General features: G+C 37.8%; 1 protein-coding gene across 1 annotated transcript; it reads left to right on the top strand.

Annotated features, from left to right (window-relative positions):
* Positions 1-66: 66 nt before the first annotated feature.
* Positions 67-26,218, top strand: LOC146540497 (nardilysin-like). The gene is made up of 24 exons (XM_085205982.1): positions 67-301; positions 609-762; positions 1,078-1,218; positions 1,813-1,981; positions 3,368-3,576; positions 5,138-5,308; positions 5,466-5,587; positions 13,639-13,759; positions 14,219-14,296; positions 14,545-14,685; positions 15,796-15,925; positions 16,712-16,970; positions 17,269-17,403; positions 17,835-17,883; positions 18,403-18,504; positions 19,125-19,252; positions 19,816-19,945; positions 20,571-20,675; positions 21,164-21,307; positions 22,146-22,282; positions 22,984-23,128; positions 23,719-23,781; positions 24,204-24,305; positions 24,766-26,218. Exons 1-24 carry the CDS (start codon positions 138-140, stop codon positions 24,961-24,963), a joined length of 3,297 nt encoding a protein of 1,098 aa, XP_085062108.1. The 5' UTR covers positions 67-137; the 3' UTR covers positions 24,964-26,218.
* Positions 26,219-26,464: the final 246 nt, after the last annotated feature.

The following is a 26,464-nucleotide window of genomic DNA, read 5'->3' as shown; positions in this document are numbered from 1 at the left end:
AATTTCCTCACCTTGTCTATACTTAGTTGTCAGTTGACTGTCATTTGACACAATAAATACCGCGAAAATGTTTATCCGCCTTCATTCAAATTTCAGATAACATCTGGTTATTGTAGTATAAACAGATCTTGATCACAATGTCTAAAAGTAAAAGGAATAAGACTTACAGAGCTCATAAATTTAAACCTGAAGTCAAAGTAGTCAATGGGACGAAGCCAATTTTGAGTAAAATCAGTAAAGTGAAGAATATTGAGGTTCTCTCCGAGCCTATTAAATCTGCTTCTGATAAAAAGCTTTATAAGTGAGTATAGAGATTTTAAAATACCTACAAAAGTTTTAATGAAGCAAAATCTAATTATTTTTATATTACGTACATGACAAATTATCTATTGTAAACTTTATTTTTATAAACGAAAGTATTAAAATAGGCACTAGATGTTTTAATATAATATATTTAAAATAATATTTGTGTAGTTAAATTATATACTGTTGTTTTGATTATGTAACTAAAACAGCAGTATAGTATCTTTAACTACACACATATTATTTAAACTATATTTGCGCATCATATTATGAATTGTACTGCAAGTTTGCATATTATTTTATAGAGCAATAAGATTAGAGAATGGTCTAACTGCACTGCTCATATCAGAACCAAGTAAGTCATCTACTAACAATGATAGTTCAAGTGACCAGAAAAGTGATGGCGGTAAATCAGTACAGTCTGAAGTAAGAGGAGCTGACTCTGATGGGGAAAAGCTGGTAAGTTACATTATCATTTTAAGTCATTTTAAATCTATTGAATAGAGTTAAAGTCAGAGTTGTCTTTACAATATATAGTTAATTTAAATTCATTTCATTTAATATAAGTATATCATATAATTTTGATATTTTATTTAAATATTTTTGTCGATATATAAGTTTTTCAGTATTTTAACTCCATACAATATAGACCTAAAATTATTTGATATTGTATTTATAAACACATGTTATTATAGGTTTTTAAAATATATAGTTGAGGCCAGATGTGGTGCATATATTTTCAATGTGCAAAGTGCAAAATATTTTTTGTTTTAGGCAGCATGTGCTCTTACTGTTGGAGTCGGCAGTTACAGCGACCCAGCAGACATACAGGGGTTGGCACACTTTGTAGAACACATGGTGTTCATGGGCAGTGTGAAATACCCAAAGGAGAATGAATTTGATTCATTTGTTCAGGTAAATAGAAAATATTACTGATTTATGTATTAATTAACGCCGTTGTGTTGCAGTGGCATAAGCGTGTGACAGAAACACAATGTTTATGGGTTCAATTCCCACTTGAAGGAATGAATTATTATTTATCAATATTTTAATTTTTTTTCTACTAACAAGGCAAAAGCGTGGCGTTGAACTCCGCTAACATACACATAATGACTCGAAACAATTGGTGGAAAGTAAGGACACTGAGTGACAGATAGGACACTCCCTGTCTTAACACTATAGGTTCCCTCTGCCTATGCTGCTGTGTGCGGGATACAGTGTGAAATTGAAAAAAATATTAATATTACAATCTTTGTACAAATACAACAAAGTTTTTTTTTTTAATATCTATTTAAAAATGAAACAAATCAATATGATTACTCATTATATTAAATATATAATGTATTCAGTAATCTTCTATGTATTAGTTGTAATGTTTCATATTGAACATTAAACATTGACTTTAATTATGCTAAAAAATATATATTTATTATGTTCAGTTGATAAATCTGTCTTGTATATAAATAAAAGACTACTTAGTAAATTTCTTTTAACACTCGTTTTAAATAGACAGAAGGTGGTTACGACAATGCTTTGACTGACTGCGAGGAAACAACCTTTTACTTTGAGGTACAAGAGAAACATCTCCCAGAAGCTATGGATATATTCAGTCAGTTCTTCATAAGTCCACTAATGAAGAAGGAGGCTATGCAACGCGAAAGAGAAGATATACAATCTGGTAATAACAATGATCCTCCTAGATGATACTATAACCCGAACCGATCCGATCTTGCTCCACAGCTCTTCGTCACATATGTTCGTTTTGCTCGCTTGAAAAACAATTGAAAAATGGCGGGAACTAGTTTTTTTTATTTATTGCATCTTCACAATGTCACATTAATGGTATCAAAACCAGCCAGTAACATTCAGTACAGCCAAAGACGCTTGATTACTAATAATACATTCAAAGTACAAAAATACTTTTGCCCCAACCTATTAATACAATTAAATAATATTTCTACTAACTTTGTCATGTTGCTCTTCATAAATTCAAATTCAAAATATTCTTTGTTCAAATTGACTATTACAAGCACTTTTCAATCGTCAAATGAACATGTAGACCAAAAGCAACCACCGGTTCTCAAGGCAGTTCTGCTGAGAAGAGCCGGCAAGACACTCAACAGTTGCTTTTTTTAAAGTCAATGGTATACTTAGTTTAATTATTACCAGTGCCGGTTTTAGCACTACCGGCGCCCTGGACGAAATTTTTTCGGCGCCCCCTAACTACAATTCAATAACATACAAAAAAGGGAATGGGTACAACGAAATAACCCCATAATAATAAAAATAACTATTTAAAAAAAAATTAAAAAAACTAATAAAATTTCTCTTCTTACAGCCTTTCTATCTGCGAACTCTTTTATTAGGCATCCAAAGTCTATGTTTTTCGCAATTTTATTTTCAAAGTTGTTAACATCACTTTGTTTTTTTAGATCTTCGACTATTTTAAAGGGCATCAAAGTCGACGATCACTTTGTTTTTTTTAGATCTTAGACCTAAGCCGCACCGGGCAGCAAATACCCTAACTACGCCACTGCAGCGTGGAAACATTTTTGCGCAAAGCGCCCTAAACGGGCGTCTACGGCGCCCTTTTTATCCGGCGCCCCTGGGCAGTCGCCCACCCTCGCCCTACCCTAACGCCGCTACTGATTATTACATTAGCTGGCAGCTATCCTGCATGACATTCATAGACGTTGATTCCAAACATGTTTATCCTCTAAATATTCGTGTACAGTGTAATAAGCTTTACTTGTTAGAACTTTTTTTACAAATACTTATATATTATATTATATTTTGGTAGTGGCAAACTTAGAATAAACTGCGGAATTTTATTATATACACGTATACATAGTGGTAACATATACAAACGCACAACAAAAAAAATGCATTTTCATTTCCTGGCTCTAGAAACAAGACAAAGCGCGACATACAGTTCCGGCACGCAAAAGCAATGTCTCTAAAATTCGGTGGAAAATAATGAATGGAGTGTTTTAACAACAGAACCTATTTTAACGGGATACAAGTGAAGTTGAATAAAAATTAATACACAACTTTTCTATTATAGAATTTTCATTTTCCTCTCCGTTGGATGCAAACCGTAGAAACCAGCTCATCTCATCTCTTTTTCCGGAGGGACACCCAGCTAGAACATTTACTTGGGGCAATCTACGTAGCTTGCACGACGATGTACATGATGATGACAAATTGTACAGAGCTGGTCATGAATTTTGGAAACGCCATTATAGCGCCCATAGAATGACTGTGGCTGTACAGGTTGGTTGACTGGGTTTGAAATGAATAGTAATGTTAGCTTGATTAGAATTTTTTGTTTAAGTATTAGTTCCTAGAAATACATTCGTAAAAATGAAAGACTTTTTTTTTGAAAGTTTACTATTAAGAATAAGTACAAATGTAGTAATGATATTTACAAAATTGCCGAAAATGTAATTGAAAATGGATTATAATACAGTTGATGTTACAATCAATTATATCTTAATATACAGGTGTAATAGGTACGCTCGTCTATGGGTAGAAGACCTCAGCACCAATCCATTTTGCCGATTTTCAGTGATTCGCCAGATATTTAAGAAAAAGAAAAATGCCAAATTCGGATTCTTGAAGAAAGTTGACAAATACAGCCCGACTGTTGAGTCGGCGTTCGTGGTTTTTATTTTTCAATATAATCTTTTGTATAATGTAACATTTTAAAACTATCGTCTTATAAATCTTAGAAATAACGTGGAAATAAAAATATTTTTGAATGAACTAAATTAAGCTGAGCTAAGTTAAGCCTCCAGAATTCGGCAGAAAGCGGGGAACGGAGTGTCTTAACACTAGGTTCCCTCTACCTACCCTGCTGTGTGCGGGATACAGCGTGAAGCTGATTTTTCTTTTTTTTTATTAAGTTTAAAAACTAGGAGTATTAGTATAGAAAAACCTCTAAAAGATTCAGAAAAACCTCTAAAAGATTCAGAAAAACCTCTAAAAGATTCATAGGCGCAGCTCAATCATATGTAAAATTTACTCAAATCATGAATAAGTATAAAATTGTTTTTCTTATGACGACAATTGACTATATTTAAATCGATTTTTTTACATATTTACGCAAGTGTTTTAATTTTTCACCGGTCTTCTTGAATAAGGCAATATTAGTACAAATATTGTCTGATTAAGTAGACCGGTGAAAAATTAAAACACTTGCGTAAATATGTAAAAAAATCGATTTAAATATAGTCAAGATGTTGTCATTGAGCTGCGTCTATGAAACTTTGAAAGATTGTTCTATGCTAACACTAAATAATAGTTTTTAAAAAATCACAAGAATTTTTTTTTCGGTTTGGCCCTTCATAGTTTTTGATAGAACTTAGCTTATTTAATAACGATTTTTGTTTTTCTCTGGTCTCTATATTTCCAAGATTTATAAGTCGATAGTTTTGAAATATTACATCATACTACTTACTCATATACTTCAAGAATCTGATTTTTTCCAAAAAAATCACTTCAAATTTCTGACAAACCACTGCAATATCGGCGAACATACGTGGGGGTAAAATGGATAGGTTTATTTTTCTATGTACGCACTTCTTTTGTAGGTTAATAAAACATAGTAATTATAAGTTTGTGACTTTCTTAGGAATGAAATGTCTAGATAATTATCTCTAGTTATAAGCCTAGTATAAGTAGCAGATATATATATATATATATATATATATAGAGATATATATATATATATAGAGATATAAAACGGCTGATTAGCTGATAATAATGAAAAATTTAAAAAAGTACAGACCACGTGTCTATAGTGCTTAGTTACTAAGTTTTATATAATTTACAGGCCCGTATGGATCTTGCAGATCTAGAGAAATATGTATCGAGTATGTTCGGACAAATACCTACCAATAAGTTGCCAGCTGATGACTTCAGTAAATTCTCTTTCAAACCAGAAATGGTTACACCGCAATTCAAAGACATTTATTACTTGAAACCAGTTACCGATAATACTGAGGTAAATTAAAAATTATGTTTTGCCCTACACCACTATATCGTAGTGTGCACTTTTTATATATATATATATATATATATATATATATATAAGTGTACATTTTATATATATATATATAATTTTATTAAAATAAGTAATAGTTAGTTTGTTTTTCTTCCAGCTACATTTAACATGGTGCATGAGGTCATTGATTTCCGAATACGAATCGAAGCCGCACCAGTACGTGTCGTTTCTACTGGGGCACGAAGGACGCGGTAGCCTTTTCTCTTTTTTGAGGAAAAAGTAAGTTAAAATCAGCTTCACGCTGCATCCCGCACACAGCAGGATAGGCAGAGGGAACTTAGTGTTAAGACACTCCATTCCGTGTCAAGTGGCGGTATTCAATGCCGCAAAGTAAGTTAAAATATATTTATATTTTCGGATACACCATATATACTTGTCATTAATTGTTGAAATTTTGTAGGGACTTCAATTATGTAGGGATTTATTTTTTGACCAATTTATTTTTTTTACCTATCATCTTTTTAAATGTAGCGTCTGCTGTCTAAAGATTATTTTAATATAATTATACTTCTAATATTACTCTATAATTATTTGTTGCTATTTATTTCTTTCGTAAGTGGTAAAAAACACACTCGGTTCCAAAACGAACTCGCTTTTATTAATCGCTTTACTACTGGATTATTCATATAATGTATGTTTGCAAAGCATTTAAGATAATGTAAAAAATAATTAAACCCTTTTTTTTTTTTTTTTGTCGCTGGGAAATGCATTTACGCAGACCGCCCATACGGAAGGCGTGCCTTACGGATGAGCGGTACTGTGGGACTCACCGGTGAGACCGATCCTACCCACTAAAACCCAGCGGAAACCCTCTCCACCAAAATGAGCCGCCGCAGGATCGCTCGCGCATACTACTACGACGCCTCGGTGGAAGGCCCGCCTTTTGCAGGCCATCATCGCTTTCAGGGTGCCCTAGGGCATCCGCAATAATCTTGCAGGAAGATCAACCTGACCCTCCCGCGGTAGCTCCTCTAGGGTAGGGGGAGTAGAAGATGCGCATACCGCCTTCTTCTACCCCCTGGCCTACGGCGGCGGAGCGAGTCTGCGTTCGAGCTGGACTCGCGCACCCGCTCCGCGGCCTCCTTCAATGCGATTACTGATTCGCAGAAGGAGACCATTGCAGACCAGTTCCTCTCACAGTCCAGCATAGCTCCTACCACACTGGCCAGTGAGAGGTCTCTACCCACTGCCGCCATCAAGGCATGGCGTTGTGGGGCCCAAGCGGGGCATTCAGCCAGAGTGTGATACGCCGAATCCACGGAGGCATCACACTCGTGGCACACCGGCGACATCTCCCGACGTGCAATCTGATGCAGGTACTTACCGAAACAACCGTGCCCCGTCAGAACCTGCACCAGTCTGAACGTCAGGACACCAAAACTCCTTTTAACCCAGCGATCTAAGTGTGGGCGAACTGCCTCCACTGTCGCTAGGCCTGCCGCCGGTGACCCCAGGTCCTCTCTCCAACGCCGGATCAGGGCTTCATCCGCTCTTCTCCTGATCCGCGCGATAACCTCTGCCGATGGTTGCTCACCTCGCGACCGCTCACTTGCTCGAAAAGTGTAAACTTTAGCAAGCACTTGCGCCTGCAGCTCCCAAGGCGGATCGCCCGCCAAGAGTGTAGCCGCCGTCCACGACACCGTACGGTAACCTCGAATTGCTTTCACCGCTATAACCCGCTGCGCTTTCCGCAAGTGGGTTTTATTGTGAGCGGTGAGAGCGTCAGCCCACACAGGTGCACCGTACAATGCCATGGATCTCAACACACCGACATAAAGTCGTCGGCATGAAGAGTCCGGCCCTCCGACATTCGGCAGTAGCCTGCCAAGGGCTCCAGCGCAGTTTACAAGCTTTGGTGCAAGCAGAGCGAAGTGCGGTTTGAACGACCATCGACCGTCTAGGGTGAGACCCAGATATTTCATCTGGGTCCGTACCTCCACCTCCTGACCCTGGATGTTCAGAGTAGCCCTACGGGGGGGACCCCTCCGCCGGCCATGGAATAGGAGAGCCTCTGTTTTGGGCATCGAGACCCTCAGACCTAGCGCTTCGATGCGGTCGACGACAAGGCGAGTTCCGGCTTCCGCCAAACGTGCCACTTCTTGATATGATCGTCCTCGGGCCGTGACCAGAGTGTCATCCGCATAACAAATGACCCCCATCCCAGTCGGAAGACGACCACGCAAGAGCCAGTCATAGCCAATATTCCACAGCAACGGGCCCAACACCGACCCCTGTGGAACCCCGCAACCGACACTTCGTCGACCGATCTGACCATTTTCTCCAATCCATACGACTACTCTGTCTTGGAGGTAGTCGTCCAACAATCGCCGGAGATAGAGAGGTACCCCATGGTACCGGAGAGCCTCTCTTAACGTCTCGAACGGCAGACTGTTAAAGGCATTGACCACATCCAACGAGACAGCGAGGAGAAAATCGCCGTCTGTTGTCGCGGCCAATGACCGAGTCTTCAGGGCGTTCAGGGCATCAATGGTTGACCGATTGGCCCTGAATCCGAACTGAGCCTCTGATATGCCCGGCCCTACCTCCTCTAGGTGCTGAATAAGACGGGAAGCAATGATCTTCTCGAAAAGCTTACCCGTCTCATTCAGCAGCACTATAGGCCTATATGCTGAAGGAGAGTCCAGAGGACGACCCTCCTTGCGCAACAGGCACAAACCTCCTTCCTTCCAAATCTTCGGGAACTGTCCAGTTAGAAGGCACTCATCAAAAAGTTCCCGAAGTTTCTCGCCTAGGTATTCCATGGCAATACTCAAAAGCCTTCCTGGAATACCATCTGGCCCCGGGGCCGTCTTCTTGGCCCTCAGTCTCCTGAGCGCCATATCCATCTCCCCCTCAGTTATGGGGGGAACCACCGCCACTTCCTCATGCACTGTGTAAGGGGTCATGCTAGGAGGAACGTGTCTAGGCGACTCCGGAAACAGTTCAGTCACGAGACGCAGCACAAAATCCGGCGACAGGGTTTCCGTCAGTGGAGCGGACTGCACACGAAGTTTGTTCCGGGCAGCAAGGTAAGGGCGACCCCAAGGATCCCTATTTAGGCTTGCAAGAAGCTCTTGGCGCCCCTGATCCTTTGCCAGTCTAATGGCGAGCTGGAGAGCATTCTTTTTTTCTTTGTAGGCACTCCGCAGCTGGTCCTGAAGTGTAAGATCAAGGCCATTTCGCCTTCTACACCTTGTGTAAGTCCGCCGCGCCCGATTACAGGACGCTCGCAATTTGGTTAACTCATTAGTCCACCAATATACTTGGCGGCATCGTCGTCGTCGCCGAGTTCTCGGCATTGCCGCGTCACACAACCTCGTTAGGTGGTCGCGCATTCGACTCGCCCGCTCTTCGACGTTGAGTCTAGCGCCCACCAAACTATCTTGGGTGCACCAGTTGGCCACAATGGCCGCCTCCTTGACCATCTCTTTGTTAAGCTGGGTCAGAACCCACCTCGGGAACCTACGAGATGAGCCTCTGGAGTTAACCATTGACACCGGATGAGTAGAGACCTCGAACCTGATGTAAAGATGGTCCGACAGGGTCTCCACTTCTTTTTCCACTCTCCAGCGTGAAATCTTGGAAGCAACAGACGGACTAGCGAACGACAAGTCCACTATAGATCCACCGTTATGTCGCACACAGGTGAATACCGACCCAACGTTCAATAAGGACAGCCCAGAAAGCAATGCCCACACCTGGACGGCTTTCCCTTTGCTGTCCGATGTTGGGTTTCCCCAAGCTCGGGACTTGGCATTGAAATCGCCGAGGACCAGTACTTTACTCGACGATTGTCGAGAAATCGCAGCTTTGACAGAATCGAGGAAAATTTCGAATTCTGCCAAGCTACGATTAGGGGAGAAGTAGATGCCAAGAAGAATATACTCCCCCCACCCTGCCACAACGTACCCAGAGCCTCTCTCTAGCGGTGAAAGAGACGGGGCAGTGCTGTTACCAGACACTATTACGACCGAGTCGTCTAAGTCGCCTATCCACCTTGAGTGATTGGGGACAAAGTAAGGTTCACAGATCACACCGATATCAATGCACCACTCCGCCATGGTCTGTGTCAAAAGATCCTGTGCTGCGGCAGAGTGATTGATATTAGTCTGGAGAAAACGAGTTTGATGTTTATCCATTATGGGGACATGACACTTTCCTCTTGATGCCCACTGATCCCGGCTTCAGGAGAGACTTCGATCCTTTGAGTCTCTGCTCCCTTGACAGACGGTGGATTGCATTTTGCGCTACCCATTATATGATCAGCCGGCCTCTTTGCGTCAGTGCACACCATACATAGAGGCTCCGCCCGGCATGTATGTGCCTTGTGCCCCTCACAACCGCAACGAAAACAGAGATTCTCCCGAGAAACTTCGGACGGACACCGCAACCTAGAATGCCCTAATGCCAGACATCGAAAACAGCGCAAAGGGCGCTCTTCTAGAACCTGGACCTTGGCAGCACTCCATCCGACCAATAGACGACCTTTCTCCACAATGACCTTACCTGCTTCACATGGACATCTTACTACTACCGACCTCGTTCCTCTAGGCCCTAGGGTCACTTCTGATATGGTCACAGCATTAGCAGCACAACCGCTTGCACTAACCACCGCATTTGCTACGTTGTCCTTTGTGACCGAGTCATCAAGACCCACTAGCTTCAGTGTGCAATGCTTGTGGGGTCTAGTGATAACAGCCACCCCCTCTAATACTACGCGTAAACGATCCGCGAGTTTGTCCGCCTGGTCCGAGGAATGCACTGCGGATAGCTCTAGCAGGCGAGCACCCGAAATTGATTGGCGTATAGCCAGTCCCTCGGAAATACCAAGTTGTACTAGATCCACGCCCTGTTGCGCTCGTTGTAAAACCTGAGCATAAGACACACCCTTACTAGCAGCTTCTGGCGTCAACGTGACTATAACCGCCTTAGTTCGAGGTGGTTTAGCCAGTTTAGGTTTCGGTCGCTGCGGCCTCTTGGGAGCCGAGGAATTATTCTTCTTCTTCCCTCTCTTTGCGACTGTGACCCAATTTCCACCTTCTTCATTACTGGTCTCAAGGCTCGTAGCTGGAGACAGTGTAGACGCTGTCTTGGAAGACGAGGAGGCCGGCTCTACGCGCGTCACTTGAGCACGAGCTGCAACCTTTTTACGATTCGGTCTACGTCTAGTCTTGTCCTCAGTTCCTGCTACCTCCGAATCTACAGGAAGAGGTGCCACTCTTGTTGGTCTCTCGCAAGAGTGTCTCATTGCGTCTGACGCCAAAGGCGGACGCATGTTCCTTACTGGCAGAAGACGCTCTTCAATACCGGCAAATCTGGCGTCGATCATAGTCTTCATAGAAGAGATTATAGACCTTTTCAGCTTCTCAAGCATCCCTTCACTAATAGCCGGCAATGGATCAATCTGAGGCACTTCATTAGTGGCCGGAAGTGACGCTCTTAGTCCCTGAATGTCTTTGCGATAGCAGTTTAACTCTTCGCGAAGTTTCTCTACCACCTCTCCAAGACGCCGGTTCTCTTCTCGCAACCGTTGTACTTCATCACTCTCTGTACGAGTGGCAAACAAGTTAACAACATCGGCTAGGGCTGCGGCTGCATCTTTAAGTTTGCGCACGTACGTGCCTTTAAGATGTTTGGATTTAGTGGCAACCTCCAGTATAGAGGCAGCACTTTGTCCAGCGTATGTGCGCAGCTCCTCGGCCGAATATTGTGAAGTGTCCCTCCTCTCTTCTACAGCTGTTACGCTCTCTACATCTGTTGTCTGAGCGGACGTATCCCCCTGGCATGCCCAGTCAGACAAGTGCCGCTCAAAAACTTCACCTCGCGCATCTACATCGCACCGACTTTGCTGTTTATGAGTGCGCGATAGTCCACTACAAGTTTTCGGGGGCCTACCCCTCCTTGATGTATGGCACTTTCCGCCTACCTCAGCGTCTGAAGCTGAGTCCTTGCCACTTCCTCTAGGTTTATCGACCATAGGCCGCTTGCGCCTCGTGCGCTGCACTGTTCCCGCGTCTGAAGCGGATTCTATAACTCCCACATCATCATTTGTGTTTTTAAAATTTGAATTCTCCATACTGTTCCCACGAGTATGGGGGAAAAACGGTCCATCCAAGCAGTGCCCCCTGTACTTGGATAAGCCTACTACGCCACGGGTGTCGGCCTGTACCCTGGCGGGACCAGCAGTAGCGACTGATCTCCCCATCAGCCACGAACCCCTCGCGCTGCTTCGCCGCTTGGGTTGGGGTAATTTTTTATAGAGGTTTTCTTCCTCGCAGTCCGGCCGGTAAAGGCAAGACCCTCGGTCCCGTGCGTGGCCGCGAGACATGACCACAGACACCGCTCACGGGATTACGAAATGGACGGAGAGCACTGCTCTGTCCGACGGCGGGGTAAGCGCACGCCGAACCCGCCATACCTCCACAATGGCCTAGCGCGTACGCGCAGAGCCATCACAGGGATCCCTCCCTACAATGCGCTCACGGGACAACTCTTACAATACAGAGCGCCGGAGCGCATTCCCGCGTGTCGGTTTATTAGCCGCGACGAGCAGCAGCACCACGACAGTGATGCTGCTGCCCGTCCCGTTGCCCAGGGTGCTCCACGAGGAGGTAACCGACATAGCACCCCAAATAATTAAACCCTAATGCAACCCGCATTTTCGTAGTTTCAATAAGGATTTTCCAATTGTTTTACACAGCAAGGATTTTTTAGTAGGTACCGTAATTTAAAATCTGTGCTACTAATCTTTTCATGTACTTATTAAAATATATTTAAATGACTATTTTTAGATAGTTAAATGACTATTTTTAGATAGTTAAATGACTATTTTTAAACGGAAGAAATTATAAACAAAAACCTATCTACTAATAACTACTACAAAAAATATGAAACCAAATATATCGCGCTGAAATAATACATTCAACTCCAATTATCCAATACGTGCAAACGCATCTAAATCTTCGTTGCTATAAAGGCAGGCGGGTTTTTTTTTCGAGCTTGTGGTTAATGCTGAAGAGGGTATTCTGTTCCTGATGAAAAGCAAGCACTACGTGGCTGCCTGTGAGGAAAATTAAATGGAATGCATCGGCCGGGAATCGTTCCAGGGCCGCCCGCGTGGCAGGCGAGCATTCTACCACTGAACTACCGATACGTGTAGGCAGGCGGGCGCGGCGGACGCATGGCGAGTGGCGAGTCGTTTCGCAGCAAGGATTTTTTAATATTGTAACAACTTTTAAAGTACTTATTAAAATGAAAAACAGTAAAAAACGGTTTTGATCTACATTAAATGGCCAACGTAACTAATATACTTATTTATATGCTGAGAGTAAGGGATAAGTGAAACTTGAGTAACATACAGCTGATGTGTGAACGGCGGGATGTGTCAACAATTAAATGCGTTTTTCTCTAAAACTATTCGCAATTTCGAAATAGTGTGAAAAGCAAATTTTATCTTCGTTTAACGTAGAAATTTAATAAAGTATTTTAAAGGATAAGGATTAATACCATTATGGAAAAATTTCCCTCACAATAAAAAATATATTGAAATTATAATTTTTAGACAGAAATGTGATCACTACACGTTATTCTTAAAAGATACGAATATGCTGTCGCGGACTTTTCTGTAGATCTTATTAAGAGGAATAATACTTTAGTACATTATTTTCATGTAATACTTACCATTAAAGCAGCGCATGCGCGAAAATGTCTCAACGGGTAGGACCTTATACACATTTATCGTATTTATGTTAATTTACATAAGAATGTACAAATAATAAACTATATATAAACCTTCCCTGAAAAATACTCGACCTAATGGTGAAAATTGCATCAAAATCCGTTGGGTGGTTTAGAAGAAGAAGAGTTAGAAAGTTCAGACAGACACGAAAAGCGACTTTGTTTTATAAGATATAGGAATAGGATATATCTATAATAAATTCGTAAGAGGGTCGGTGTCTGCACTTGGTAGATGTTTAAAAGAAATGTTATTAGGAATCTTTAATAACGTAATAGAACCCAAAACAAAGATTTTTATCATTTTTGTCTGTGTGTTTGTTTTCGCTACTCTCAGAATCACCTTAACCTATTGAGATGCGGTTTCCAAGAGCTCCCGAAAACATCAAGGGTTAATTTTATTACAATCGGTTCATAAATGCAAAAGTTTATGTCATTTACACTTAAATAATCATTTGTGTAATTCAAGCGGGCGTAGCTGCACGGGCCCACTAGTAATTAATATATTTATAATTATATTTTTTTTATTATCTTAGAGGATGGGCGCTCGGTGTCTACACGGGTAATTCAGAAAATGGTATAGAATACACTTCTATGTACAGCCTATTCTCAGTACGAGTTAATCTTACTAAACAAGGACTTGATCATGTCGACGAGGTAGGTATCCAAGAAATAATTATGAAAAAATCAAAATTAAAATCAGCTTCACTCTTTATCCCGCTCACAGCAGAGTAGTCAGAGAGAACCTCGTGTCTTAACACTCCGTTCCCCACTTTCCGCCGAATTCTGGAGACATTGTGTGTTGAGTAGCGGAGTTCAACGCTTTGCTTCGACTCCAGAGCGAAGAAATAAAAATATAAATTTAAATAAATATTTCCTGTCGTCGAAGGGGATCGAACCCACAACTAGTCGATTTTGGAGATTACTTTGTGTTTCTGTGCAACGACTGGCCTCATATAATTACCTATAAAGATTTCTATATAATTTTTGTAGGCAGGAGGAAACTAGTGTTCTCCAATTTTTTCGCCTTATGTAATGTATTAACAAATATTTGTCATAAGTAAATAATGATTTTTTTTATTATTATTAATGTAATTTAGTATTTTGTGTAAACAGGTACTTGAAGCTATATTTTCGTATATACAAATGTTGAAAGCGATTGGACCATCAGAACGAATTTATGAAGAACTAAAGGTAAATTGAAAATTAAAATAATTAGGAATTATTCATTTAATATTATAATTGTTGTTTTTTTTTTTTATGTTGACTCATTCAGAGTAGGCGAAAAATAGTAGTAGATCATAGTAGATGCAAATAATTGAAAAAAAAAAATATAAAAAAAAAATCTGTGCAGCCATCTACAGGCTACAGCTAACTTCAGAGCGGTCACAACTCGTCGATCGTACTCTACCATATACTATATACTGTAAAATTAATTTTAGACAATAGAAGAAACAAGTTTTCGTTTCGAAAAGAAAACAGAGCCTGCGGACTATGCGGAGACTATGGCGCAAAACATGCACTTGTTCCCGCCAGAACATTATATTACGGGGCAAAGATTATATTATAAATTCGATCCCAAGGTAAGTAAATATTTTTGAAATATTTGTTTATATTAGAGAGCAATTGGCATTGGTATCAATGACTGATTGCAGAGGGATATATGTCTGTATACAGTTAATCAATTTTACATTTTTAAATATAAATTATTATAACATTTAAAAATATAAAAAAAAACCACTCTTCCGAAGGCGGAACAAGGGTCCAAGCCATCGGTGGCTAGGGCTCCAGAGAGAGGAACCTCCGCACAATACGTGCCGTCTCAAGTAATACTGCCTTCTGTATCCGGTTCTTGATCCAACAGCTAAGCGATAGCCTCTTAAGGTGTTGGTCGAGGCTTTTCGCTATTAAACTGTTAACCGAAACCACTATCGGCACAATGATAGTCGTATTGACATCCCACATGGCGGTAATCTCATGGGCTAGGTCCAAATATTTAGATTGTTTTTCTTTTTCGGCCTTCACGAGATTGTCATCATGTGGGATAGTAACGTCAACAATCACTGCGCGGCGCGCCACTCGGTCTACTAGTACTATATCAGGTCTATTGGCAACAATATACCTGTCAGTAATAATAGACCGACCCCAGTAGAGCAAAGCACAGCTATTTTCAAGAACAGACGTGGGATTGTACCTGTAGTAAGGCACCTCCAATTCTACAAGGCCATATTGAAGAGCAAGTTGCTGGTGTATTATCTTGTCTGTATTATTATTAAGATTTTAAAAAATATATAAAAAATATATATATTTAGAAAGTTTTTGGAATTCAAATATATAATATTTATATAGTCATATATTCATTAATAAGATGGATAATAATGAGGCCAATGAGGTGAGTGAGTGGCGCAGGGGCACAAATTGTGACTCTAAAGCCGACTGGTTGTGGGTTCGATCCCTACTCAAAGAAATGAAACATTATTTAAATTTATATTTCCATTTCTTCGCTCTGGTCACAAGGCAAAGCGCGGCGTTGAGTCCTGACACTCAACACACAATGCCTTCCGAATTCGAGGACGGAGTGTCTTAACTCTAGGTTCCCTCTTCTACGTACCCTGCTGATTGAATTGATTGATTGATTGTCCTAGTAGAAGTTGATTTTTTTATAGGATAATAATATTTTTTTTATATTACAGGGTATAACGTCACTTCTAGACGGCATGACGGCGGACATGGTTAACGTGATCATAATGTCCGACAAGTACTCGAAACCGATACAATACGACGCTAAAGAGAAATGGTTCGGCACTGAATACAAAAGAATAGGTGATTATTGCATATTTAATTTTTACTCTTTATCTGTCATGATGTAGGATAGCGTCTGATTATAAGCACAACGGTCGTAGGTTCGATTTTTACTCGGCGATTTGTACATACGAACTCGGCTAAGCTTCAAATACCGCCATTAAAATAGAGAGTACAGACATGTAGCTATATGCTTAGTAACTTTAGTTTTGTTACCATTTTTGTGCTCAGAAAGAACTCTTGCTATTTTCCACATATCAATGTTTTTTCAAGTATACATAAATCGAACGCACAACTTGTCGTGTTTACTATTATATTACTATATATATAGATTATATAACTATTGACCTATTATATATTTCTTTAGTGTTGTGTTATAGAAGAAGAATGAAAGAAAGAGAAATGCTGTGGTTATGGGATCTCTTCGAATAGAATGGATCGGTAGGATATGCGGAGTCAACTTAGCTGATCGAATCCGCAATGAAGAGATACACAGAATGGCAGGTACTAGCGGGATGTCACGGTGAGAATGAAGCACGTGGTCAGTCGGTTTGGGCACGCCGAACGGATCAGTGATGAAAGAATGACAAAAAAGATTTATGACATAAACGTGAGCGGAAAGGGATGTAGGGAGATATACTGGAGGTCACGTAAAAAGTATGAAGACCCCCCGAAGAGCATGTATGAAGAGGTTGATGAAAGTAGGCGAGGCGAAAGAGGTATGTAGAGACCGTGGCGTTTGGCGCCCCGTCCTCTCTGACTACCTTATCGATAAAATTAAATTATATATTTGTTTTTTTCTTACAGACAAACCAAAACCCTGGTTAAATAGATGGCTGAATGTGAAACCTTATAAAGAATTTCATTTGCCCGATAAAAATATATATATTACCAATAATTTCGACCTCGTAGCGCCCGCGCCCGCGTACCAAGAGGAAGCGGAGAGACTCGGCATTGATTTATATAATAGTACCGATAAAGATATTCACAAGAAAGTGTCTGAGAGCAAGAAGAAGACTAAAGTGTTGTCCAAAGGTGATTTGATAGCGACGGTAAAAAAATTTAGGTACGTATTTCTAGTATAAAGCAAATAGTAATATATTTGTATTTTCTTAACTACGAACTGTATTTCGCGTATAGCAAGTAGAATGGCCTCTACACCTAGTGTTAAGACACTCTGTTCTCTACTTTCCGCTCAGTTTCCGAGATGGTTTTCGATAGCACGAGTTGTTTCCGCCCTAAGTTAAGCTTTCTGAACTTTTGCGTATTGTTTATTTTGGTAAGAAAATGATCAACTGTGAAAAAAATGTAAAATAAAAAATCTGCGCACACTCAAATTCTAAAATAATTATTTTCCTTTGTAGATTGGATCAACCAAATTTACTACGTAAGAATAGCAACATGGAGGTGTGGTACAAACCAGACTTCAAGTATCGACTCCCCATGGCCTTACTGTATTTCTACTTCCTTACTCCGCTCACCATACTATCGCCACGAGAGTAAGTTGTTTTTAAATTAACATACTTATATATATGTTAATGTATCATATTAAAATATGTGAATAATTTGATTTTAAAATAATAGTAAACATAAAAATATAAAATATTTTATTTCTCCAGCAGAAATCAAACCGACAACCCGACACACACGAAGAAGGGCTCAATATTGATTAGATGAAAATAATAGCAAATTACGCTTAGCTTCTCTCGTAATTGATCAGAAACAAACTAATGTAAATAAATAAGCTAATAAGAGGGAACCTAGTGATAAAACACTCCGTTCACCACTTTTCACCGAATTCTGAAGGTATTGCGTGTTGAGTGGCGGAACTAAATGCCACGCCTTGCGTCGACACCAGAGTGAAGAAATGGAAATATATAATATAATTAAATTGAAATTAATACAATTTTAATTATTTGACTTGTTCCAGCGCTTGTCTCCTCGACCTCTGGTCTGATGTATTACAACAAGGACTCAAGGTATACATATATATTTTTTTCTTAAATCTATTATGTATCCTTTATTTCAAAGGATTTGTCGTCGTTTGTGTTGTTTGTTATAAGTTCTGTTTTTTTTTTTAATTTTATTATTTGATGCGTATTAACAAAATTAATTTATAATAATTAGGCACTGCTAAAAATTATGACGGTTTGTCTTACGTAAATATTTTTTAACAATAGTTTAATATTTCTTGTAGCATTTTTGTTCGTAGATTTCTTACACTCGAATGAATCTGTTATTTTCATTTCCTCTGGTAACATGACAAACCGCAGCGTTGAGATCCGTTACTCAACACTTCCGATAGATTACCCTTACCTACATTGTTATATGTGGATACAGCGTGAAACTGAATTAGGTTTATTTTTATCAGCTTTTTTGATTAGCTAAAAACTTTATTAATCTATTTTGCATCACACTGCATGTTGCAATTTTACGGGAAACTATATTGTAAAACTGTGTATAGAAATAATTTTGTTTAATTTTTTCAACTGTAACAGGAAGAAATGTACCCGGCGACTATGGCGGACTTATCACATTCGTTGCATGTTTCTGACAAAGGATTAACGTTGAAAGTGAGCGGTTACAACCAGAATCTACATGTAAATATAAACTTTTTAACACTTTTCTTTTAAGTATTTTCAATATAAGTATGAACCAGTTTAAATAAAATAATTACAATTTTTTATTTAAAAAAACCGACTTCAATTTCTATACAATTCCATGAACAGAACCTAACCAAACTCTCATAAAATTACTCTTTAAGTGTACCCTCTTCGATAAAAAAAGAATCATCGTAATCGGTTGGCGGGTGAATTGAGTTATTCGTCTATTTGTCGCGCAGATACTTAATGCAAATTTCAAATTTATGTGATTTGTCATTAATTCCATTGTCAGAAATAGACCAAAATAAAAAAGAATCATCAAAATCGGTTCACCCAGATAAAAGTTCTGAGGTAACAAATACAGACGAATTGATAACCCCTTTTTCTGATTAATATAAAATTAACTCCCTAATTGTTGTATTATTATTTCAACTGTCGTAGCGTTTAAAATAAAAAGGTACAACATCGGATCCCCTCTAAAGTCTCGATTATACCATGTGACAGTGGGTTCGATCCTCACATCATTACGACGTCAGATCCCCTCGAATGTTTCGACTATACGATGAGGTGAGGGACGAACTCACTACTACGGATAACCCTCACCCACGTTCTCACAGCTGCTGGTCGAGCTGGTGTCGCGCGAGATGCGCGCGGTTCGCCTCACGCCGAAGCTGTTCGAGGCGGTGCGCGAACGTCGCGCGCGCACCTACTACAACTTGCTCATCGACTCGCGGAAGCTGGATAAGTATGTTTGAGAGTGCTAGGTTTTGTTTTAAGGGTTAGTATGGCTTACGTACCGCGATCCCATTGCCAGACGGCCTCAGTCACGACGTACTTAATTAATGTCGCTATAACAGTCAGCCTTCACAAAGTCAAGCAACATTCATATTGGTCAAATATCACTTTGATCTACAATATATGTCGCTCCCACACATATACTGTATTTATAAGAAATTCAATCCTAGCAGATCGTGCCATAAAAGGCTTCGAATTATTATATTATTAGTACGAATCTTTATCTTCCGACTCCCTTACACCACTATATATATGAGATGACTGTTGCGATACTCGGGACGTCAATACATAGTCAAGATTAATATAATATGAAAAATATGTAGATTGTATTATTTATAATTAATTATGTTATTTATGTGTATTGCCATCCATATTTTATTATTTTGTTAGCGTAGTACTCGTGTAGATGTATAATCTTAAACTTCTTCAATCAAAACTTGGCCACTTTTTTTGTAGAAAATCAAACAAGCGAATACATTTTTAACTATTTATCGAATTAAACACTTGTTACAGAGATATCCAGAAGGACGTACTTCTGGAGCCCTATATATCTGCGAGGGACACCGCCGCCATCTTACAAAATATTACGTGTTCCGAATTGGAAGAATATACACACAAGTTGTTAGGGAAAATGTATTTGCAAGTAAGAATGGCTGTATATATAGATATTTCAATATGAATTAAAAAAATATATAATTAGTGTTTTTTGTTTAGAGACAGTCATGGCTTGTGCCATGGGCGTTAACGGCTGTGAGTTAAATCCTCACTCGGGGGAGTAAATTTTTATTCATTTATATTTTCATTTCTTCGCTCTGGCGCCAAGGCAAAAGGCGGCGTTGATTTTCACCACTATGTGCCGGATACACCGTGAAGCTGATTTTATATTAGCTTCACGCCGTATCCCGCAATAAGGCAGAGGCAACATAGTGGTTAAGACACTGTTGAACACTCCACTCACACACACAAAATGTCACTCCACACACATTTTTGCGCCGCGTCTTGCTTTGTCTTGTGACTAGAAAAAGGAAACAAAGGTAGCTTCCCCTTTCGCTTCCCTTACTGCCATTATACAAATGGGAATCGAACCCATAAACGTAACGTTTACAGTCGAACATTGTGCCCCTGCTGCGCCCCTAAGAGCTCAACATTCCTATTCACTAAGATGTAAAAAAGTTATTTTTAATTATTATAAATAAGCAAAATATTGTTATTTATATCAATAAATATTGCTTAATTTATTATTTAAAAGTAAAAAAATGCTTTTTAAGGTACTTGTACAAGGCAACCTCGCCTGGGATGAAGCTATCAGGATATCGGAGAATGTGCATAAAACTATAAAATGGAAGCCACTGTCTGAGGATGAAATGCCTGAGGTAAATAATAATTTATCATATATTTTTGCTGTAAAACAAATAAAAACTGCTTGAAGCTTTCTCCCCCATAGCCGGGAAGGTTGACGGAACCTAGTATTGAGTCAGTCCGTTGTGTACAATTAAAATACAATATTTCCCTCGAGTGAGGATCGAACTCACAATCGTTGTGTCTATCGGTCCGACGCTAACTCATTGCGTTATGATTACCTCAAAAAAAATAGACCTCAGTAGAGTACTAAAACTAGTATTTATTTGTGGAGTTAATTCTCTCTTCTAAAAAATCCATCATGAAATTAGACCCCTGGGAAGTAAATATCATACAGGTTTTAATTACTCGAATGTAGACCTGGAAATTTGATATTAATTTCAGCTTTATAACTCGATGCTATCTTGAAATAATGCCTTTATTATTCAAACGGTCGGTCCATATAAATAGGGTTGTTTTTTTGTATACTAGGTTCAATGTGATTATATTTTTTTCTAAACAGATAAGGGTCCATAAATTACCGTTAGGAGAGAAACGTGTTCGAGTTGAGAGTTTTAACCCCTCATCTACTAGTAGTATAGTGACCAATTACTACCAGGGTGAGGTAGAGAATCCTAAAGATACGGCGACTTTGGAGGTTATTATGGTATGTACTTTTATTTCTTTTTAATATAGGTATATTAGTTTTGTTTTAATATCGATAAGTTGCATTTCATCTATATTAATATTATAAAGGTGAAGATTTTTTTGGTTAAACTGAATACCCACTGGTTGGAATTAAATAAATCTATTTGTGTTGGATAATTCATTGTTTGGCTAAGGCTGTAAGCCATATGACATTACGCTAATCGTTGCAATGGGTCACATTGACTGACACTGCTGTAAGGGACGCCATACACTTTGCTGTGTCTCATATCTTACACACTTAATTATTTCTCTTTGACTGAAAAAATAGTAAAACTTAGTCTATAGTACATAGGGATTTTTCAATATTATATTTGTTTAAATAGATTTTCGTAGATTAATAATGGTGTGTGGTACGTGATAAGATTGAGTCATAGATAATAAATTAAATGATAAAGGGATGATAAATAAGACCATAGAATAGTTAAAGACTAAAAAGCATATTAGTTAAAAAAATATATTTTATTAAATTATCAAACTCGAATATACATATATAAGCCAAATTCGTCCTTGTAAAGCTATGAGATTACGCATCCAATCACGTCATCGTATGTTACATACACACGTGATAATAACATAAAAGTTCACAGAGTAGTCCATTTGTAGCCAATCGTTACTACCTTTTTAGTTTTTTTAAATATGTGAAAAGTTTTAAAGTATTTTCGTGGACTCACTTATTATAATAAATATGAAAAGATAGAATAATAAAAAATAGAATTTCTTCACTACTTACTGAATTCTTTAATAATGATTTCTTTAAAATTGAATTCTTTAACTAATATATATACGAATACTCCTAGATGCTTATGAAGGAGCCAGTGGTCGACACGCTCCGTACTAAAGAGCAGCTTGGCTATAGCGTCTTCAATACGATCAGATACAATGTTGGTGTTCTGGGCTTTTCTGTTACTGTCGTCACGGAAGTGGATAACTTTAGGTATGTTCTTGTCAGCACATTTTGTTTTTTATGACCGGTCCCGATTACCGTAGTAGATAGTTGACTCGGTTGTGTTCCCACTGTAGTTAGCTGTAGATGGGTGCGCAGATTTGATTTAAAGGTTTTTCTTACTGTTAATTAGGGTTCCGTACCTTTTGAGGAAAAAAAGTAATCATTTTAAGATTACTTTGTTTTCCGCTTGTCAAGCGTCTTTATCTTAGGAACACTTGGAGATGTCGAGTTGAAATTCAAACCATACACTCAGATCTACGGCCCTTACATTTAGTTTATAAAAAATATAGCCAAAATATAGTAAATATATAGTAAATGTAAGCGTGTGTAGCAAAAATATAGTAAATGTAAGTATATATATAAAAATATATACAACAAAAAAGGTGTATTGGTGTAGGTGTATTTCTAAACACAAAGTACAACGGAAATAAAAATTAACAGGGTTCTTCCAGTTGACATAGAATTATTAAATTTGGCATCTTAAAAAAATAATGTGAGAGTGACATATAAAAGGGCTCTGCCTAGTTAAGCTTGAATTTCTGAAAAAGCTCTAGACCCCGGTAGCGAGCACGACTCGCACTTGAATTTTTCTGGAATGAATGTGAAAATGAAAATCTAACTCGAGGGAGGGCACACTATCGTCGACTATATATACAATTAAAATAACATTATATACAATTTCCATACAGCGTGTCATACGTAGATCAACGTATAGAAGCGTTCCTAAAGAACTTCGCTCGAGACACGAGTCGGGGCGGAGAGAAGGCACTCGCCCCGGTGAGGCGCGCCCTCGAGCAAATGAAATATACTTCTGATTACGACCTAAGTGACGAGGTCATTGTTTTGCTTGGTTTCTTTTTATTTGTTAATCTTGACTTATATAGAGAATGTGAATTTTGTTGTTATTATATAGTTTCAGGGGCATTCTGTATTCAGCAGGCAGGGTAGGCAGAGGAAACCTAGTGTTGAGAGAACTCCTTTCTCCATCCCATTTCCCGCTGAATTCCGGAGGCGTTGCGTGTTGAGTGATGCGTGCTGGCTCCGCTTTGCCTAAAAAATATTAAATATTTCGTTTCCTCGAATGGGCATCGCACCTACAACTTGTCGCGTTTACAGCTACTACTGATATTAAGGCCAATTTATAATTGAAATAATTATTTTGCTTATTATCCTTTTGTTAATAAAATTGTCTTGTCATTGAGAATTTAGTCTTTATTATATTATGTCATTATTTATTAACTTATAACAAAATATATAAACGTTTGAGATGTTTACTTCACACTAAGTATTACTTTATTTGATGATCTTATAACTGATATCTACCTATATAACTTAACGAATGAAAAGTGCTCGCCATTATTATTTTTATTTATGATATTTAATTTATTAGTTGCATAAAATATAAATTGTGATCAAATTTACAGTTTGAAAGATATTGGAGTGAGATCGAAAGTCAGGAGTACCAGTTCCAAAGGCTCTATACTGAGGTAATTATATTATTTTCATCATTTTGATTAACTTACATCCGGTATATTGTTAAAACTAAGTTAGTAAAACATACATCACAACTGTTCCCACGTCTTTTTTTATTAACTAATAGTATTAGATATAGCATTTCATTTTTAACCCCCGACGCATACAAAGGGATGTTATAAGTTTGACGTGTCTGTGTTTATCTGTCCGTCTGTAACTCCCAAACGGATGATGCGATTTTGATCTAGTTTTTTTTTGTTTCACAACCATGATTCAATAATTCGTTTTCATTAATATTCATTCGTTTGAAGTGTAGTATCGGGGTTTCTAAATTTTTTTTTATTTATAGAACTTTGCTACAGTGGCCATATATTGTATTTATTAAAAATATATTTTTTTGTCGAAGTATTTATTTGTTGTACTTATATTATTATAGGCTGAGGCGGTACATCAAGTGAAAATGGAAGACATCAATAATTGGATCGAAAAACACTTCTCTTCCGGTAACAAGACGTTGTTTAAGAAACTTTCTATTCAGGTAATTATTAAACACTTGTTTTTCATTATTTATTAATTGTTCTAATAATAAATGTGTGAAGATGCTAATGAGACGAGACTTAATCAACTCATTTATTATTTTTTAGTTAGAAATCGGAAGCGGTTAACGTTTTTTTAAAAAAACACGATTCAAACAAATCGTCTATGTTTCTAACGTATTTAAGAGAGTCGAACGCAGGAGCACAAAGTATGACTGTAAAATCGACTGGTTGTGGGTTCGATTCCCACTCCAGGAGATGAAATATTTATTTACATTTATATTTATTCGCTCTGGTGTCGAGGCAAAGCATGGCTATGAGATCCGCAACTTAACACGCAATGCCTCCAGAACTCGGCGGAAAGTGGGGAACGGAGTTAACACTAGGTTCCCTCTGCCTAGCCTGTTGAGTGCGAGATACAGCGTAAAGCTTATTTTTTATTTATTTGATTTATTAATTCAGATTGTCGGAAACATGCCCAAAAATGGAAATGATACAGCAGAAGAAGCAAAACCAAAGAGCTTGAAACTCCATTATTTAAATGCAACCGATTCTGGGGACCCAAAAGAAGACAAAAACAACTTTATCATGAATATCGACGAATTCAAGAAAAAAATACCTTTTATTAATGTTCCCAAAAATGATTTGCCTCAGTCCTAATCATCGGCGTAGAAAGGGAAGGGCGGCCGGGTGATCAGTGCCCACCCCAGAACTTTACTTACGAAAAAATTGCCCCAAAAATTAAAAAAAAGAATTGACACGAACATATCTGTTCAAAACTAAAGTCTTGACCCCGCTCCCAGAAAAAATATTTAGATACGCTAGTGGTGCTAATTGAATATATAATGCATTTATTGAATATATAATGCAAAATATTCGTTTGAAAATATTGAAATATTCACTTAAAAAAGTTAAAACATATGTTATACGTTATATATTTTTTTAACCCACTTCCACGGGTTGACTGGAAGAAATCTCTTTTAGAGATAAGTCCAACTTTGTTAAACCTCAGTTCTATAACTTTATTTTCTTTGTTTATTTTATTTATAATGCAATAAAGAATATTTATTTTTATTATTACGATTCGTAACTATATATTATTTTTACTAGTGATGTAACGAATATCTTGCGAATTTAAATATAAAAAGTAAACAGTTAAAATATTCAATATATACTTATTAATTTAATAATATTACAAATCCATTTCTTTCATAAGAAATATGATTTGAATATCGAGAAAAATATATACGAGTTACTGACCATTGTAATCATATTATTGGATTTTCATTTACTTTATCATTTGGCTTAAATATTTATATGTACTTTGGATAAAAAAATTTAAGATTAGGATTACTAAATAACAATTAATCACATTTAATCTTAAAAAAAACTGTGGCGTAAACAAGATTATAATAAAAGAAAAACAATATTTACATCACTATTTTAGACACCCGTTATTGAAAGTGTTATTATAATATTTTAAATTTATTTTGTAATTGAATGTTATTGTTTTATTTATTTCTTATTTGTACATACATAAAATATTCCTAATATTGCTCAATTTTGTATGAATATTTCTTTTCGAATAATATATTCGAATTATTTTTGAGGCTCGCAATTTATGATATCGATATTTGTATATATTAGAAATTTATTAATAAAGATTATATATTTGGCAGAATATATATTTTTTTAAATAATTTCTTATAATTATCAATTGGCAAGAGGGAATGCTGCTTATTAAATATTTTTTGATATTTTAGTGTTATTCCACATTTTGAGTCTCTTGAAAACCGTCCAAGCGCTCGACCAGTGGTCAGATTATTAATTTAGTGGTCAGTGACCACTAAAATAATTCTTTTACGTGTATTTTTTATTTTTAATAGACAATACGATGAGCGAGGAATAATCAGTAAGTTTATTTCTAATAAAATTACTGATTATTCCTCGTTATATTGAAATATAAAATAAAAAAAAAATTTTACTCTATAATTTATTTGTATTTGAAATGTGTTCGAAATTTGGGAATAAATCCTTTGGTTTTACATGTCAAATATTTAATATTTATTTATTAAAAGTTAAGAAATAATTTAAGTAATTTATGATATTCAATTACTCATAAGTCCTAAAGGGTTATTAGGATACTTGTTTGGGTTAGTTA

Source organism: Heliconius melpomene, chromosome 2 (assembly GCF_056956725.1).
Source record: "Heliconius melpomene rosina isolate 202511_hmr_F chromosome 2, ASM5695672v1, whole genome shotgun sequence".
Taxonomy (NCBI): Eukaryota; Metazoa; Arthropoda; class Insecta; order Lepidoptera; family Nymphalidae; genus Heliconius; species Heliconius melpomene.
This window is presented reverse-complemented; position numbering and strand designations above follow the sequence as displayed.

What these genes read in the sequence shown, in the direction of transcription:
- LOC146540497 (XM_085205982.1), top strand. Translation starts at nt 138, where the DNA reads ATGTCTAAAAGTAAAAGGAATAAGACTTACAGAGCTCATAAATTTAAA. An exon ending in TATTACAACAAGGACTCAAG is followed by an intron (nt 17,884 to 18,402) that starts GTATACATATAT and finishes CAACTGTAACAG; the next exon opens with GAAGAAATGTACCCGGCGAC. An exon ending in GACTCGCGGAAGCTGGATAA is followed by an intron (nt 19,253 to 19,815) that starts GTATGTTTGAGA and finishes CACTTGTTACAG; the next exon opens with AGATATCCAGAAGGACGTAC.